Source organism: Sciurus vulgaris (genome assembly GCF_902686455.1).
Source record: "Sciurus vulgaris genome assembly, chromosome: 10".
Lineage (NCBI taxonomy): Eukaryota > Metazoa > Chordata > Mammalia > Rodentia > Sciuridae > Sciurus > Sciurus vulgaris.
This window is the reverse complement of record NC_136470.1, coordinates 113,328,801-113,341,852: the sequence shown is the minus strand read 5'-3', so window position 1 is coordinate 113,341,852 and position 13,052 is coordinate 113,328,801. Positions and strand designations below refer to the sequence as shown.

The 13,052-nt window shown below is 36.9% G+C and overlaps 1 protein-coding gene across 1 annotated transcript; it reads right to left on the bottom strand.

Moving 5' to 3' along the window:
* Positions 1 to 1,617: 1,617 nt before the first annotated feature.
* LOC306670836 (protein SET-like) lies at positions 1,618 to 2,572 on the bottom strand. Its single transcript, XM_079155827.1, has one exon. It carries the CDS (start codon positions 2,542 to 2,544, stop codon positions 1,711 to 1,713), a length of 834 nt encoding a protein of 277 aa, XP_079011953.1. The 5' UTR covers positions 2,545 to 2,572; the 3' UTR covers positions 1,618 to 1,710.
* Positions 2,573 to 13,052: the final 10,480 nt, after the last annotated feature.

Genomic DNA, 13,052 nt, shown 5'->3' with positions numbered 1-13,052 from the left:
GTTGGTCCTGCCCATAATCCAACTCACCTCCCTCAAGTTTGTGATCCTACATACTAGGTCTCTCTTGCTAGCACAATTTGAATCTTGGGCCTAAACTGTTCTTTGAAAGTGCCTTTTAGAACGGTATGGGAGTGCAGAACACAAGCAGTTTCAGCAAGCAGCTTCAAGTTCTATGAACTCATTTTGTACTCTATTAGACCTGGGTGCTTATCTCTGGTTGTATAAGCATGAAGCAAAATTGCCTCCCTATACTTGCAGAAACAGTTTCATTTTGAAATGATTTTTCTATTAGTAATGAGCAGTTTCATGCTAAGAGGACACTGCAGTTGGGTGAGTTTTCTGAAAAATTGTCATAAATGGATTTCCAAGAAATATGGGAAATTGATTCCCTCTGCAGTTCAAACGTTATTTCAGAAGTCCTACCTACAAGGTGTTAATTGCTAGCACACTCTGTATATTTGGACTGAATTGTGCTTTGAAGGTGCCGAATTTGAAAAGCATAGAAATGCAGTGCACAGGCAGTTTCAGAAAGCAGTTTCAACCTGTAAGAGCTAATTTTGTACTCAATAAGAATTTGTTGGTTTACCTCTGGATGGACTAGCATGAAGCAAATTTGCTTACCAACAATAGCAGAAATAGTTTTGCTTTGAAGTGTTTGTGCTATTGGTTACCACAGTTGAGTGGAAAGGGGACACTGCAGTTGAAGTGAATTTTCTGAATAATTTTTACAAATGGATTTCAATGAAACTTTGGGCTGTTGATCCTCTCAGCAGTCCTTTCTCTTTTTTTTGTGTGTGTGTACACATTTAGTTTTATTGTAACAAAGCAACTTGTACACTTTTAACGTTTAAAACTGAGCATCATCTTTCCTTTCCAGTGAAAACAAAAAAGAAAATTTAAAAATAAACAAACAAAATTACAATAGAGAATGTCAATTCCAAATAAGATCCTGCAGGTTCTGCTGATTCTCTCATTGAGTGGCAGGGCTCAAGTCATCATTAGGAGAGAATTTTATTTTAAAAGTGTCATCTTAAACTGCAAGGATGTCCGTTAACATCACAATTAAACATGCCAAAGGAGAAGCCATGTTGTCAAAATGCCCACTTAACCCACCCAAACATCTCAAACCCACCCTTTGCTGACCTTCTATAACCCCATTTTTTAAAGTTTTTTTTCTTTTTTTAAACAAGAAAAAGTAGACAGATACATGTTGGTAATTGCTAACTGTCCATATTCACATAGAGACACAGTGTAATCTCTGAGCCCAATATACAGAGAAAGGAGGAAAAAAGCTAGAATTCTATGCACTACTACACAGGGGCCTAGCACCCTCCAGCTTCCAGCGGAGTGAAGGGAGCAGAAGGTTTTTCTTTTTTCCCACAGAGCACGGTGGTGTTGATTCCATACAGTTTGTTTTGAGACAGGAAGGGATAAAAATGAATTCAGAACAGAAGGGTGTAGATTCTTTTCCCATTATACTCTGCTCAATTCCCCCCAAAATAAGTTGAGAACCATGGTTTGAGAAAAGAGACCTCAAGAACAGGGTGACTGAGCACAAGGGGGGGAGGGGGGAAAGAAAGGAAGGGGGAAAAAAAAAAAGACTGCAACTTGCTCCCAGGGACTGAATTAAAAGAAAAAAAAAAAAAAAAGGAAAGAAAAAGAAAACAACAAAGAAAAAAAAAAAAAAGGTTGGAATCCATCAGTGTTCAATTAGTCATCTTCTCCTTCATCCTCCTCTCCTTCCTCTCCTTCATCATCTTCATCCTCTTCACCTTCATCCTCATCCCCTTCTTCATCAATATCTTCCAATCCTTCTTCTTCTTCATCATCATCATCATCATCTTCTTCTCCTTCCCCTTCTTCATCATCCATATCAGGAACCAAGTAGTACTGCAATGGATTTGGCCAAATATCGTCTTTGATGACCTCTCCTAATTCATCTGCACCTGCATCAGAATGGTCAGTAAACCAGGTAAAGAAGCTCTCTGGTTCTTCATGCTGCCTCTTCCTGCTGGCTTTATTCTGCGTTTGACTTGAACGTTTCGTCAAATCCTTTCCAGATTTCCATTTGATTTCAGTGGACTTTGAAGATGGATCACCACTCTCATTCAGATGAAATTCTTTGGAGAGAACTTTATTTTCGAAGTAAGGATTTTCATCAAAATAAAAATCTATTCTGTAACCTGATTTGATATCTTCAAATTCTGTCACTTCAACTCTGGTCAAATAATGCAGCGCCTCTTCATCTTCCTCCCCAAGCAGTGCAGACACTTGTGGATGGTTGACAAATGTTGTTACCCAAAAATTTGGGATTTTGGCGATCAGTTCTGACCTCTTCTGAAAAAATGGTTGGCGGAGTTTGTTATATTTCTGTTCTACTTTCAATATCTCCTCACTGGCTTGTTCATTAAGTCTGTCTATTTCATTTTGTACTTCATCAATATGTTCAATTGCTTCTTGTTGTTCTTTTTCTGAGGTCTCGTTGGCCCTGTCGTGGTTGGAGTTGAGCTCCTTTTTACTGACTTTGGCCGCAGGCGCCGACATGGTGCTGCTCGGCGGTCGGGGGGGGCGGAGCGGGGAGGGGGAGAGAAGGGAAGGCGAAGGGGGTGGGCAGGCGGCTTCCCCTCACGCCACATGCGGGCGCCCGCTCGGTCTGGCCGCCTCCTCCCGGTGCTCGCTCGCTCGCCCTCCCCCTCGTTCGCTGGCGCTGCCCTCGCGGCCTGACGACGAGGGAGGGGCAGGGCTCCTGCTAGCGGGGGGAGGCCGCGGTGGACGGCTGGGCTCCCTCCCTAACTTTCTCTTAATATTGGTTATCCTGCTACTGAAGGCAGGAAGGTGATACACTGGAAATCTACAGGGACACTATAAGCCAATAGAAGAATTCTGCAATATCACAAAGTCCCACTGACATCTGACCAATTTGAGAAAACAAGGGAAGAAAATGTCCCAAACAAACCTAGAAACTATATCAATAAAACCCAATGACAGCACAGCAGAAGAAATGTCAGAAAGGGAGTTCAGAATGTACATAATTAAAACAATCAGGGAAGCAAACGAGGAGATGAAAGAGCAAATGCAGGCATTAAATGATCACACCAATCAACAGTTAAAGGAGCAAATACAGGAAGCAAGAGATCATTTCAATAAAGAGTTAGAGATATTGAAAAAAAAACAAACAGAAATCCTTGAAATGAAGGAAACAATAAAAAAATTAAAAATTCCATAGAAAGCATAACCAATAGCATAGAACACCTGGAAGACAGAACCTCAGACATTGAAGACAAAATATTTAATCTTGAAAACAAAGTTGAACAAACAGAAAAGATGGTAAGAAATCATGAACAGAATCTCCAAGAATTATGGGATATCAAGAAAAGGTGAAATTTAAGAATTATTGGGATTGAGGAAGGCTTAGAGAAACAAACCAAAAGAATGAACAATCTATTCAATGAAATATCAGAAAATTTCCCAAATCTGAAGAATGAAATGGAAAACCAAGTACAAGAGGCTTTTAGGACTCCAAATATACGAAATTACAACAGACCCACACCAAGGCACATTATTATGAAAACACCTAACATACAAAATAAATACAGCATTTTAAAGGCCGCAAGAGAAAAGAATCAAATTATATTCAAGGGGAAACCAATAAGAATATCAGCAGATTTTTCAATCCAGACCCTAAACGCTAGAAGGGCCTGGAACAACATTTACCAAGCCCTGAAAGAAAATGGATGCCAACCAAGAATTTTAAACCCAGCAAAACTTACTTTCAGATTTGACAATGAGATAAGATCCTTCCATGATAAACAAAAGCTAAAGGAATTTACAAAAAGAAAGCCAGCATCACAGAACATTCTCAGCAAAATATTCCATGAGGAAGAGATGAAAAACAATGATGCAAATCAGCAATGGGAGGAACTAGCCTAAAGGAATAGCCAAATAAAGGAGAAACCAAATCATTTCAAAAAAAAAAAAAATGAGTCCAATGACTGGGAATATAAATCATATCACAATAATAACCCTGAATGTTAATGGCCTAAACTCATCAATCAAAAGACATAGACTGGCAGAATGGATTAAAAAGAAAAATCCAACAATATGCTGCCTGCAAGAGACTCATCTCATAGAAAGAGATACCCATAGACTAAAGGTGAAAGGATGGGAAAAAACATACCATGCACACGGACACAGCAAAAAAAGCTGGAGTATCCATCCTCATTTCAGATAATGTGGACTTCAAGCCAAAACTAGTCAGAAGGGATAAAGAAGGACATTACATACTGCTTAAGGGAAGCATAAATCACCAAGACATAACAATTATAAATATCTATGCCCTGAACATTGGCTCATCCATGTACGTCAAACAAATCCTTGTCAATTCCAGAAATCAAATAGACCACAACACAATAATACTAGGTGATTTTAACACACCTCTCTCACCGCTGGATAGATCGTCTAAACAAAAATTGAATAAAGAAACCATAGATCTCAATAACACAATCAACAATTTAGACTTAACCGACTTATATAGAATATACCATTCAACAAAGAACGAATACACTTTCTTCTCAGCAGCACATGGATCCTTCTCTAAAATAGACCACGTCTTATGCCACAAAGCTACTGTTAGCAAATACAAGAAGATAGAGATACTACCTTGTACTCTATCAGATCATAATGGACTGAAATTAGAAATAAATGACAGAATAAAAAACAGAAACTTCTCCAATACCTGGAGATTAAATAATACACTATATGATGAATGGATAACAGAAGACATCAGGAGGGAAATTAAAAAATTATTAGAAGTAAACGAGAAAAAAGACATATATCAAAACTTCTGGGGACACTATGAAAGCAGTACTTAGAGGAACTATTGGAAAATTAACAAAATAAATAGTTGGTTCTTTGAAAAAATAAACAAAATTGATAAACCCTTAGCCACACTAACAAAGAGAAAGAGGGAGAAAACTCAAATTACTAAAATTCGGAATGAACAAGAAAATATCACAACAGACACAAGTGAAATACAAAACATAATTAGAAGCTATTTTGAAAATCTATACTCCAACAAAACAGAAAACCTCAAGGATATCAACAAGTTTCTAGAGACATATGAATTACCTAAACTGAATGAGGAGGACATACACAACTTAAATAAATCAATTTCAAGCAATGAAATACAAGAGGTCATCAAAAGCCTACCAACAAAGAAACGTCCGGGACCAGATGGGTTCTCAGCCGAGTTCCACAAAACCTTTAAAGAAGAGCTCATTCCAATACTTCTCAAAGTATTCCATAAAATCGAAGAGGAGGGAACCCTCCCAAACTCATTCTATGAAGCCAATATCACCCTGATACCTAAACCAGACAGAGACACATCAAGGAAAGAAAATTTCAGACCAATATCCTTAATGAACATTGACGCAAAAATTCTCAACAAAGTTTTAGCAAATCACATACAAAAATATATTAAAAAGATAGTGCACCATGATCAAGTGGGTTTTATCCCAGGGATGCCAGGTTGGTTCCACATCCAGAAATCAATAAATGTCATTCACCATATCAACAGAATCACATGATTATTTCAATAGATGCAGAAAAAGCATTCAATAAAATACAGCATCCTTTCATGCTTAAAACACGAGAAAAAAATAGGGATAGTGGGAACATTCCTTAACATTGTAAAGGCCATTTATGCTAAGCCCATGGACAATATCATTCTAAATGGTGAAAAACTGAAAGCATTCCCCCTAAAAACTGGAACAAGGCAGGGATGCCCTCTTTCACCACTTCTATTCAACATCGTTCTTGAGACTCTAGCCAGAGCAATTAGACAAACCAAAGAAATTAAAGGGATACAAATTGGAAAAGAAGAACTCAAACTATCCCTGTTCACTGATGACATGATTATATATTTAGAGGAACCTGGAAATTCCACCAGAAAACTCTTAGAACTCATAAGTGAATTCAGTAAAGTAGCAGGTTACAAGATCAATGCTCAAAAATCCAATGCATTTTTATACATAAGTGATGAATCTTCAGTGCAATTCCAATGAAAATCCCAATGACATACCTTACATAAATAGAGCAAGCAATTATGAAATTCATCTGGAAGAATAAGAAACCCAGAATAGCTAAAGCAATCCTCAGTAGAAAGAGTGAAGCAGAGGGTATCGCAATACCAGATCTTCAACTCTATTACAAAGCAATAGTAACAAAAATGCCATGGTATTGGTACCAAAATAGACAGGTAGATCAATGTACAGAATAGAGGACATGGACACAAACCCAAATAAATACAATTTTCTCATACTAGACAAAGGGGCCAAAAATATGCAATGGAGAAAAGATAGCCTGTTCAACAAATGGTGCTGGGAAAACTGGAAAACCATATACAACAGAATGAAATTAAACTCCTATCTTTCACCCTGCACAAAACTCAACTCAAAATGGATCAAGGACCTCGGAATCAGACCAGAGACCCTGCATCTGATAGAAGAAAAAGTAGGTCCAAACCTTCAAATTGTTGGCTTAGGATCAGACCTCCTTAACAGGACTCCCATAGCACAAGAAATAAAAGCAAGAATCAACAACTGGGATAAATTCAAACTAAAAAGATTTCTCTCAGCAAAGGAAACAGTCAGTAATGTGAAGAGAGAGCCTGCAGAGTGGGAGAATATCTTTGCCACTCATACTTCATATAGAGCTCTAATTTTCTGAATCTATAAAGAACTCAAAAAACTCTACACCAAGAATACAAATAATCCAATCAACAAATGGGCTAAGGAAATGAACACTTCACAGATGTACAAGCAATTGACAGATATATGAAAAAATGTTCAACATCTCTAGTAATAAGAGAAATGCAAATCGAAACCACCGTAAGATTCCATCTCACCCCAATTAGAATGGCGATTATCAAAAATACAAGCAACAGGTGTTGGCGAGGATGTGGGGAGAAAGGTACACTCATACATTGCTGGTGGGGCTGCAAATTAGTGCAGCCACTCTGGAAAGCAGTGTGGAGATTCCTTAGAAAACTTGGAATGGACCCTCCATTTGACCCAGCTATCCCACTCCTTGGCCTATACCCAAAGGATCTAAAATCAGCATACTACAGAGATACAGCTACATCAATGTTCATAGCTGCTCAATTCACAATAGCCAGACTATGGAACCAACCTAGATGCCCTTCAATTGACGAGTGGATAAAGAAACTGTGGTATATATACACAATGGAATATTACTCAGCCATAAAGAATGACAAAATTATGGCATTTGCAGGCAAATGGATGAAATTGGAGAATATCATGCTAAGTGAGATAAGCCAATCTCAAAAAGCCAAAGGACGAATGATATCGCTGATAAGTGGAGGATGACACATAATGGGGGGGAGGGAAGGGTTAGTGTTAGGGTTAGAGTTAGGGTTAAGGAGGGGGGCAAGTATGGAGGAAGAAAGTACTGTATAGAGGGTAAAGAGGGGTGGGAGGGGTGGGGGGAAGGGGAAAAAATAACAGAATGAATCAAACAACATTACTGTATGTGGATTTATGATTACACAAATGGTATGCCTTTGTGCCATGTACAAACAGAGAGGCAACATGTATCCCATTTGTTTACAATAAAATAAAAAAAAAAATCCACAAAAAAAAATAAAGTGACATAAAAAAAAAAGAGAAATGCAAATCAAAACTACCCTAAGATTTCATCTCACCCCAATTAGAATGGTGATTATCAAGAACACAAGCAACAGTAGATGTTGGCGAGGATGTGGGTAAAAAGGTACACTCATACATTGCTGGTGGGGTTGCAAATTAGTGCAGCCACTCTGATAAAATGGACTTAAAAATTCTTTTAAAATATTCTGGCAAACCATATACAAAAAAAAAAAAAAACATTTTAAATGTAGGGAACATTCCTCAAGCTTATTTGACAGCAGTTGCTGATACAATGATTTAAGTAAATCCAACAGTCCAGTTGGGGAATCTGAGGAAATGGTAAACACTCACCATGGACTGTAGGCCTTTGCAGTTACTAAGGCTCAGCTATGAGCTGAGGGAAAGCCTCTCTCAATAGACATCATGGCAAGCTGTGATGTGAGTTTGCCCATACTTCATCGTCTTGTACTGTGTGCCAAAGCCTTGCCCTTCCCCCCAGTCCTTTGTCTCGGGTTTGTTACTGGACAGAGTCACTTAGGGATACTTGGTTTGTTTTTATTAGTAGGACATATAGTTTACTTATAGGTTGATTTGACATGCTTTAACAAGTGTCTTAACCTGATAGATAATGTGCCTAATAGATAATGTGTCTTGTATAAACAAAAGTAAAATCAGATCTGTGCCTTCTGATCCTGGTCTCTGATGTCTGCATTCTTTGGGTGACATCGCTGTCCTCACTCTCAACTCAACCCTTGTTTGATAAAACAACAATTAAAAAGATCAAGTGGAGTTCATCTCAGGGATGCAAGGATGTTTGTTCAACATCTGGAAATTAATAAATGTAATTCATCACATCAATATACTTAAGGTTGAGAATCATGATTATTTCAAGAGATGTAGAAAAAGCATTTGATAAAATATCACACCCCTTCACTCTCAAAACACTGGAAAAATGAGGGACAGTGGGAACATACCTCAACATTGTAAAGGCTATCTATGCTAAGCCATGGCCAACATTATTCCAAATGGAGAAAAACTGAAAGAATTCCTTCTAAAAACTGGAACAAGATAGGAATACCCTCTTTCACCACTTCTAAACAATGTCCTTGAAACACTTACCAGAGCAATTAGACAGACCAAAGGATATGAATAAGATATGAACAAGAAAAGAACTCAAGTTCACTATTTGTGATGACATGATTCTATATTTAGAAGATCCAAAAAACTTATAGAATAAATGAATTTAGCAAAGTAGCAGAATATAAAATCAACACACATAAATCTAATGCATTTCTATTCAGAAGTGATGAATCCTCTGAAAGAGAAATTAAGAAAACTGCTCCATTCACAATAGCCTCAAAAATAATAAAATGCTTGGGAATCAATCTAGCAAAAGATGTGAAAGACCTCTAAAATGAAAACTACATAACACTAAAGGAATAAAGAAAACCTTAGAAGATGGAAAGATCTCCCATATTCTTGGATAGGCAGAATTAATATTGTCAAAATGGCTGTACTACTAAAGGTGCTATGAAAATTTAATGCAATTCCAATTAAAGTCCCAATGATGTTCCTCATAGAAATATAGAAATAATGAAGCTCATCTGGGAGAATAAGAGGCCCAGAATAGTCAAAGCAATCCTTAGCAGGAAGAGTTATGGAGGAGGTATCGCAATACCAGACCATAAACTGTACTACAAAGCAATAGTAAAATTTTAAAAATGACATATCAGCACCAAAATAGGTAGACCAATGGTACTGTTGTGGGGTACAACTTAAGAACAGACTGATCACCACTGAGAAGTCCAAATTTGAGAGTCCTTATTAGCCAGCTGACTGTCTCACACAATGACCAAAATGGCTATTAGGAGATCAGTCTTGACCATAGGGTTGCAGGTGTTTTTATATCATGTCAGTACATCAATCATAAGTGTCTGTTGCTATGATTCAAAACTACAAACTAACATTATGAAATCTAAAATTATATGCAGAAGGGGAAGTGGGTCAAAGCAAACTTAGTTGGACACAATTTAAAGAATGACTAGTAACATCTACACAATTGCTGTTGACATGGTATATTGTCTAAGAAAAATAGGAATCAAAAAGAGAACAATTTTACATTATATAAGAATTGATTTTTTTTTTTTTGCCAAACATGTTATGCTAAGCAACTGTTGGTGGGTACACAGGCAGGGTATTCCCATGGAGAAGCATTTCCTATGTAACATGGAGTCTCAGGGTGAAATGGAGTCTGTTTAATCATTGCCCATATAGTCTGGCTATAACATTTCCATGGAGTCAAATATGTCAACCTGTTGCAGTACAAAATAGAAGACACAGAGAAAATCCCATATAAGTACAGTTATCACATATTAAACAAAGGTGCCAAAAATATACAATGGAGAAAACATAGCATTTTCAACAAATGGTGCTGGGAAAACTGGAAATCCAAGTGCAGCAAAATGAATCAAACCACTATCTTCCACCCTGTACAAAACAACTCAAAATAGATCAAGGACCTTGGAATAAGACTAGAGAACTGCACCAAATAGAAGAAAAAGTAGACCCAAATCTTCATCATTTTGACTTAGGATCAGACTTGCTTAACAAGACTCCCAGAGTGCATGAAATAAAAGCAAGAATCAATAAATGGGATAGATTCAAACTAAAAAGTTTTTCCCAGCAAAGAAAAAAATCAATAATGTGAAGAGAAAGCCTACAGAGTGGGAGAGAAAAACTTTTCCACATACACTTCAGATGGAGCACTAATCTCCAAAATTTACAAAGAACTTAAAAAACTTTACACAAAGAATACAAATAACCCAATCAATATATGGAGTAAAGAACTGGCAGACACTTCACAGAAGATATACAGGTGATCAACAAATATATGAAAAGGTGTTCATTATCTTTAGTAATTAGAGAAATGCAAATCAAAGCCACCCTAAGATTTCATCTCACTCCAATTAGAATGTCTATTATCAAGAACACAAGCAATAATAATTGTTGGTGGGGGCATGGAAAAGAGGGCACACTCATACATTGCTGGTGGAATTTAAAATTGGTGCACTCATTCTGGAAAGCAGTGTGGAGATTCCTCAGAACACTTGGAATGGAACCACCATTTGACCCAGTTACTCCTCCTCATTTTATACCCAAAGGACTTAAAATCAGCATACTACAGTGATGTAGCCACATCAATATTTATAGCAGCTCAATTCACAATAGTTGAACTATGAAACCAGCCTAGATGCCCTTCAACAGATGAATGGATAAAGAAACTGTGGTATATACAAATAAGGAAATATTACTCAGCCATAAAGAATTAAATTATAGCTTTTGCAGGTAAATGGATGGAGTTGGAGGATATCATGCTATGTGGAAATAAGCCAATCCAAAGACTGAATGTTTTTTCTGATAACTGAATGATAATACAAAACAGGGAAGGCAGTGGATAAGAGCAGAATGGAGAAACTTTGAATTGTATAGAAGGAAATGAGGTGGGGAGGGGGCAGGGGAAGGAAAGATAGTGGACTGAGACAGACATCATTACCTTAGGTACATGTATGATCACATGAAGGGTGTGAATCTACATCATGTACAACCATGGAAATGAGAAGTTGTACCCTATTTGTGCACAATAAATCAAAATGCAGCCTGGAAAAATAAGAAGGAAAATAAAATGAATTTTAAAAGAAACATAGTAAACCATGATCAAGTGGAGTTCATCCCAGGGATGCAGAGTTGGTTCAACATACAGAAATTAATATACATAATTCATCATATCAATAGACTTAAAGACAAGAATCATATGATCTTCTCAATACATGCATAAGAAGTATTTGACAAAATACAGCACCCCTTCATGTTCAAAACACTAGAAAAGCTAGGGATAGTAGGAACATACCTCAACATTGTAAAAACCATACATGCTAAACCCAAGGTCAACATAATTCTAAATGGTGAAAAACTGAAAGCATTCCCTTTAAAAAACTGGAACAAGACAGGGATACCCTCTTGTATACCCTCAGGGATACCCACTTGTATTCAACATTGTCCTAGAAACTTAATCAGAGCAATTAGACAGAAAAAGAAGTTAAAGGTATATGAATAGATAGAGAACAACTCAAACTATCACTATTTGCCAATGATTCTACATTTGAAAGATCAAAAATATTCCACCAAAAATCTTCTAAAACTAATAAATAAATTCAGCAAAGTAGGAGGATATAAAATCAATACTCATAAATCAAATGCATTCCTACACATCAGTGATGAATCCACTAAAAGAGAACACTACCCCATTCATAATCACCTCAAAATAACAAACTTGGGAATCAATCTAACAAAAGAGATGAAGAACTCTAATGAAAACTACAGAACACTAAAAAAAGAAATTTAAAAAGACCTTAGAAGATGGAAAACTCCCATGCTCCTGGATAGGCAGAATTAATATTGCCAAAATGGCCATACTACCAGAAGTGTTATAAAGATTCAATGCAATTCATTCCCATTAAAATCCCAATGAAATTCTTCATAGAAATAGAAAAAGCAATCATGAAATTCTTTTGGAAAAGTAAGAGACCCAGAATAGACAAAGTAATCCTTAGCAAGAAGAGTAAAGCAGGAGGCAACACAATACCAGACCTCAAACTATACTACAGAGTTATAGTAATAAAAGCAGCATGGTGTTGGCACCAAAATGGACATGTAGACTAATGGTACAGAATAGAAGACACAGAGACAAACCCACATAAATACATGTATCTCATACTAGAAAAATGTGCCAAAAACATTCACTGGAGAAAATGCTGCTGGGAAAAATGGAAAGACATATGCAACAAAATGAAATTAAAACTTTATCTCTCACTCATGAAACTCAACTCACTGTGGATCCAAGACTTAGGCACTAGAACAGAGACCCTGTGACTATTAGAAGAAAAAGTAGGAACAAATCTTTACCATGTCAGCCTAGAATCTGACTTCCTTAACAAGACCCATATAGCACAAGAAGTTAAATCAAGAATTAGTAAATGCAATGGACTCAAACTAAAAAGTTTCTTTTCAGCAACAGAAACAAATAATAATGTGAAGAGAGAGCCTACAAAATGGGAGAAACTCTGTACCACATGCACCTCAGATAAAGCACTAAACTCTAGCATATATAAAGAACTCAAAAAACTTGACACCAAAAAAGCAAATAACCCAATCAATAAATGGACTGAGGAACTGGACAGACACTTCACAGAAGATATACAATCAATCAACAAATATATGAAAAATGTTCAACATTTCTAGCAATAGAGAAATACAAACCGAAACTAAGATATCATCTCATTCCAATCAGAATGACAATTATCAAGAATACTAGCAACAATAAATGTTGGC

Bases quoted from the DNA above. Each gene is read 5' to 3' on its own strand.
- LOC306670836 (XM_079155827.1), bottom strand. From the start codon at position 2,544: ATGTCGGCGCCTGCGGCCAAAGTCAGTAAAAAGGAGCTCAACTCCAAC.